The 6000-nt window shown below is 40.1% G+C and overlaps 1 protein-coding gene across 2 annotated transcripts in view; it reads left to right on the plus strand.

Moving 5' to 3' along the window:
- The window catches only part of LOC147900546 (Radical SAM superfamily protein), a 31080-nt gene extending 25331 nt beyond the window's left edge, over nucleotides 1-5749 (plus strand). For both annotated transcript variants that reach the window (XM_087376860.1, XM_087376861.1), the window contains exons 6-9: nucleotides 1746-1917; nucleotides 4853-4963; nucleotides 5091-5606; nucleotides 5723-5749. In XM_087376860.1, coding sequence (XP_087232986.1) covers nucleotides 1746-1917; nucleotides 4853-4963; nucleotides 5091-5171 — 364 coding nt within the window. In that variant the 3' untranslated portion in view covers nucleotides 5172-5606; nucleotides 5723-5749. The remainder of the gene's footprint in view (nucleotides 1-1745; nucleotides 1918-4852; nucleotides 4964-5090; nucleotides 5607-5722) is intronic.
- Nucleotides 5750-6000: the final 251 nt, after the last annotated feature.

The following is a 6000-nucleotide window of genomic DNA, read 5'->3' on the forward strand; positions in this document are numbered from 1 at the left end:
CTTACTACCATGTTCTCTAACAATTCAAAAAGGCCCTTGAAATCCTTATCATGCCATGTCTAGGATTTCGATTTTTCAAAAGATGGTATTCAGTTATTTATCTCAGGTTCAGACTTCTGAAGTTTTATGAATCAATGAATGATTATCTGAGTATTCAACTCTTTGAATACTTCTATATTAGAATCAACAAATTTTACATTCAATCACAAAATCCATAAGCTTGATTGCTCTTAAAGCTTTTAGCTTAATAACTAAGCAACTTGAGATTTTCATGGTTCCATAGGTGAAAGTTCACTAATTTCTTATCACTGGGACTCACCCCTTTAGGTTAATTTTCTCTAAGCTCCGGATTTCCCAAGAAGGTAGCTATGTACACTGCTGCCCAAATGGCTGAACTGTTACTAGCTAACCTATTCCTGAATGTAAGGTGTGGCTGACCCAGAGTTTGGACTAACTAGGCCAAACCTAGTGTTTGGACGAACAGATGCTGATTGCACTGACATGCAATTGATTGATCCCTTGCTACTGCTAGCAGGCGTACGAGTGGCCTTTGTTCCATGTAAGCACCTACGTGGCAACAAGTAATGCTGCTGTCTTTTGCACTTGTCATAGTTCTTATAGAAGTTCATTTTCGTCGGAAAAATAAAATAAAATCCCACCCTGCCACTTTAAAGCAGTGCAGCAGCCTTACGTGTCTTGGATTGTGCATGGGATGTATGAATGATGCTAAGAAGTATGAATCATTTCCAAGCAACTGAAAAGCCACAGGCAAGCCATTTGAAAGCTACCTATTAGAGTCCTTATCTGGGATCTAACATCTTTGTATAAAGGAAAACATAGTAAAACCGCCACACTTATCCTTTTATCCATTTAGGCTCATCCTTTTATCATTTATCCTACATAGCTTACATAAGAAATGTTGATAGGAAAGCATATGTAAAAGTCTATACTCATATTGAAATCTCCCTATGGTTGTGAAAAAGTGAATCTGGCCATATACGATCATCTCATATTCATTATGGTCACAAGCATGTTCAACCTTCACACAATAGCCGTTGGGAATGCATCTATATCAGGGAGGATTCTAGACCTCATAATGTATACTGAAGCACACAAATTGCAGGAAAAACAAGAGATGACAATTTCTGTTTATGAAACACCAAAAAATCCTTATTTTGTTCAGAAGCAAATACAGCATATTAAAGCAGAGGCCATGTATGAATAATAGGGGAAAAAGATTGTTTGAGGGTTTCATTGTGTTAGATGAGCAATGATTACTGCAAGTTGTGCTCTGAATTAAGTCACAGTGAAAATGCTTCTGAATGTGGATAAGAGCATCATTTTCAGTTCGGGCATGGCGAGGGACATTTTTTTTTTCAGAGAACTAACTAGAATACAGCTAAGGGGAAAGCGAAGAAAGATTCACGAAGTCGGTTTGAAGATCCTGAAAGCAGGGAGTAAAATGAGATACTACTTGATTACAAGATACTATATTATCATCACTCTAAATTATGGATTGAGTGATATCCTTTTATATGCTAGTCGTTTGCAGTACCACTCGTTTTAAGTTGTTGATATAGCCATTAACTGTGAAGTAAAATCTTCATGCTTTGCACTGAACTGACTGTAATGGTTTAAAGATTTCCACTGTGCACTCTTCAATTTCTGCTTGTTTTGCAAGCTCATTTTGCATCTCTGTTTCCTTCATCAATCTCTACAGAATGTTTTTTGTTCTGTATTTACAGGTATGAGCAAAGCTTGCTTGTTCTCAAGCATGCTAAGGCAGTAACAAAGGGTATGGTCACAAAATCATCGATAATGTTGGGACTAGGGGAATCTGATGGGGAAGTAAAGCAAACAATGGAAGACTTACGTGCAACAGGGGTGGACATTCTAACCCTTGGACAGTACCTGCAGGTATTTTACAAGTTCAACATTAGTTTCATTTTGCAAAATGAAACATAGATGCATGTCTGTGTATTGCTGATGCCTTGTAGGTTCCTTTGTTGTGAGTCAGTCGTACTTTGAAAGAGATTAGTGATAGAGTACAACTTTGGGTCAAGCCTGGTATGATAAGCTGATTGTAACTACATATATTCTCCGTGGCTAATCACATATATAGGTGTCACTGTTTTCTCTGAAGTGTCTTAGTGCATCTTTCAATCCATCTTTGTTTGATCAAGTTCAATGTCTTAGCAGTTAATGCTCAATTTTCCATATACTGATGCAAGTTCTGGGCCATTTACTGTTCATTTTTAGAATCTGGTCTTAATTAAGCTCAGCTAGGGCAGCGTATGACTGTAATGGACCATCAATTGTTTTGGCTTGCCATGTGGCGTGGCAATGCCACCTAGGTTTGTGAAATCCTTAATTTATGCCTACATGGATGTAGTGTAGTCTTGTTTTGTGTGTTCCCTTCACACACTTACGTACATGCTGTCCCTGTCTGATTTGTGAGATATTGTCAATGAAAGATGGCTGTTTTCTCCCTCTTTCTGCTTCAATTTTCTCCACCTCTCATTTGAACAGGGTATCAGAATATATTTACAGCTATATTGGAGGACTTATGCGAAAAAAAGAATTTCATTTTTTGGTCCTCCAATGGAGCAGCCAATAGAGGGAGCCTATGTGCAGCACCTACAACTAAAATTCCCGTATGTCCCGTACCTAATGTCCTCTTTCTTGGATCTAGACACTTCCACAAGATAAAGATGTCAACAAATGTGAGCTTTATTGCAAGTTTAAGGGGCTTCATGAAACTGGCCTTCAATAATTTAAAGGGCAGTAGAGCTAACAAATAACCAGCCAACACTGTCATATCAACAATTCAACAAATGTATAACTAGCAGATTGGGAGCTAAAGTGCCCCTGCACCAAGACAAAGACATAGATTGGCCCCAACCTTGGTGCCCCTTTTGGTATTTCTTTAATTAAGTGAGAGACCCTGAAAATCCAGGCTACATAAAGGATACATTCTTTCTTGCATCTGGAGCATTCCACATCCCATTGAGCATCAATATACCCTGCATAGCCTCTGTTGTTCAATGCTCTCACCAATCCTAGCAATAGGCCACCATTCCTATTCCAGAAAGCTTGCACACAGCCCGGAACTGTTACTAGTAACCACCCTTGGCTGCACAGTTCCCCATAGCTGTCACTAGTGCTCAAAAAGCTAACTATCTGCTGAAAACAGAAAAGAAAGCATACAAGAGCTTTCTCCACTGTTCAAGACTGTCATGACCAATAGTCTCTCACCCACCTTATGGGTCGCACATATCCTGACACATCAACTTGTTTCCCATAAGAGAATTGGTATCATAACATAGCAAACACTATGGCAGTCACTCCCGTACCATCTCTCTCTGGGGTCCAGGGATACCTTCCAATCTGAAGCATGGATACCCTACCCCTGTCTATCCAGCCCATGTGGCTGTACCAATCGTGTGCCCTCTGCCTAGTAACCACTGCCTGTATATACACTATCTCTTTGGGAAACCATAGCATATTCATTACTGAAATTGCCCTCCAAGCATAGCAAAAGAGCATCCATTTCAGTTCCAAAAGACTTGCACTCAGCCTAGGATTGTTTCTAGCAGCCAAGACTTGGTCACACAATCCTCTGCAAATGCCTCGAGTGCCCACTTGTACACCGACTTTCTCACTGCAGTCAGAAAAGGCATATCTACTCAGCCAACATCAAAAGATCCTAGAACAAAGGGATGACCACCTGCTGAAAAGTCCCCATGTGACAAGAGTTCCAATGGGATCAGCTAGCCCTTCTCTATCAATTTGCAGATAAAGGGGCCTCCACATGCAAGAGGAATACACCTCTGCACATTGTCTCTAGCATCACATCCTTTGGGAGGGAATTAGGATTCTCAATGATCAAGTGTATCTTTGATTTTCCACTATCCATGAGCACTGAAGCCGCTCTCAAAAGCATGGTCAATGAATGGAAGGATGGATCTGTACTCCTTGTTGGCAATAGTAATATTTAAGGCAGTGGCCAATGTTAGTTAGGAGGGTTAGGGGCATTTTTTCTTTCTAAGGTTTCCCCCCTTAAGTTGTTGAATTAGCAGTTGTGTGAGTTTTGGACTCACGGTAGGCTTACCCTAGGGTTTTAGGGTTGTCATGTTGACGGCCCTCTTGTATCTCATTTTTTTCAGCTGAGCTCCACGTTTTTGAGCTCTCTCCATCTCCAAACTGTCACATTTGGTATCAGAGCAGGCTGCCCCTTGGTGTCCAGCCCCTTGCCACTCCATCCCAAGCTTGGAAGCTTACACTTTCATTGCAAAGAAATTTGTATTTGTCGTGATAAGTCACCTCAAAACAGCAGGACGCCCTGATTTTTGTCACTTGAAGTGCTCCTGAAGCCTTCCTACAGCTGGGCACCTAAGTTTGGGAGCTGCTCACCTATCTAGTGGTGTTTCTGGAGCTGGTCACCACCCTTTTGCAGCTATTTTAACTGTTTTTCTTCTCCTAGAGCAGTTGCCCCTCTTTTGTGGCTGGCTGCCTGCATCTTGGAGCTTTACAGCTGGTCGACCAACTTTGTGGTGAAATTTTTGGTGCAGCACGTGTTTCTAGACAAGTTGCCCATGTTTTGACTCTAGCACAACTTCCAGGTCATTCAAAAGTTTTTCATCATGTAATAAAATTACTTTTCCTAAGCTAGTGTCTAGCAGACTCTGGATTTTGATTAACCAGCCACTCAACTTTTAAGTTTCTGAGCTACCACAAATTTATGGAATGCTTTGTAATTCTGTCGAACAAAAATTAGTCTCTGCTTGATTCTTTCCTCTTCTTAGAATTATTGGCAATTTTTTAACAGAATTTAACTGGGTGGTATTTTCAGCCAACGCCTCTGCACTTAACAGTGAAAGAGTACGTGACACCTGAAAAGTTCCAACTGTGGAAAGAGTACGGAGAATCAATTGGGTTCAGATATGTAGCTAGTGGTCCTTTGGTAAGTGTGTTAAGCCCCTTCTGCAAAAGGTTCTTCTGGATCTTGTAGATGTTTTTGCGCGATCTCACTGAGTTTAACTTCCAGTGTCCAATCTGAAAGGTTCTTAAGGAATCACCCTTCCCTGCAGGTTCGTTCATCTTATAGGGCTGGCGAGTTCTTCATTGAAAGCATGATACGTGGACAGAGGTTGGCTGAGGCTTCAATTTAATTTTTATCGAGATCTTGTGTTGAACTGAGTTTGGCAATCTTTTTTCCAAGTTTAAGGTTGCTGAGTTTTTTCCTGGGCACTTAAGCACAGCAGGGATACCCTATGAATTGCTGCTGAAAAGTTAAGGTAGCTGAACAGTTCTCATGGATGATGGGTCTGTTACGAAGGCCAAAGGAGGTTTAGCCAGTTTGTTACATTGATGATTCTCAGTTCTTACCCCTAGCCTGGTGTGTTATTTCACACAGAGGATATTATAAGAGACAAGTCCACCTATAACAAGACATCTGTAAATCAATGGGCCTTCATGGCAACGAAGTATATAAGTTTCACAAAATTCTAAAAGGTATTAGTATTTGGTCGCTTTCAAAATTCATGTTGTAATACTTCTGGGAAAAAAAACAATCATGTTGTATTATGTACTAAAATGGTAGCATGGTGCTTAGGTTTTCTTTGGAATGTATTCCTATGCTTAGATTGGAGCATATATGTAGTCTTCTAAAAAATACATTTATATGACTGGGAAATGTTGAGGTGAACTGTGCACATGAAAGACATGTTGCCTTTCTAAAAAACGGCACATCTAAGGAAACATCCGTTGAATGGTAAGGTACACATGTTGTAGCTATTTCTTTCTTGTGTTTCTCTTTGTCTTTGCTTAGAATATATTTCGCAAGATTTATTTGGAAAATACTCTTGATTTGGCCAAAGAAAAAAGGGGGCTCAAATGAACCACTGTATTAAGCTTCAAAAGAATCAAATACCAAATAATAACTATGCAGTAGGCCAGTAGGCTTAAAAAGTATAGCATACCAAATAATGGCTATGCAGT

This window comes from Dipteris shenzhenensis, chromosome 7, assembly GCF_047967505.1.
Source record: "Dipteris shenzhenensis isolate YYH24624 ecotype China chromosome 7, Dip_SZ_1.0, whole genome shotgun sequence".
Classification (NCBI taxonomy): domain Eukaryota; kingdom Viridiplantae; phylum Streptophyta; class Polypodiopsida; order Gleicheniales; family Dipteridaceae; genus Dipteris; species Dipteris shenzhenensis.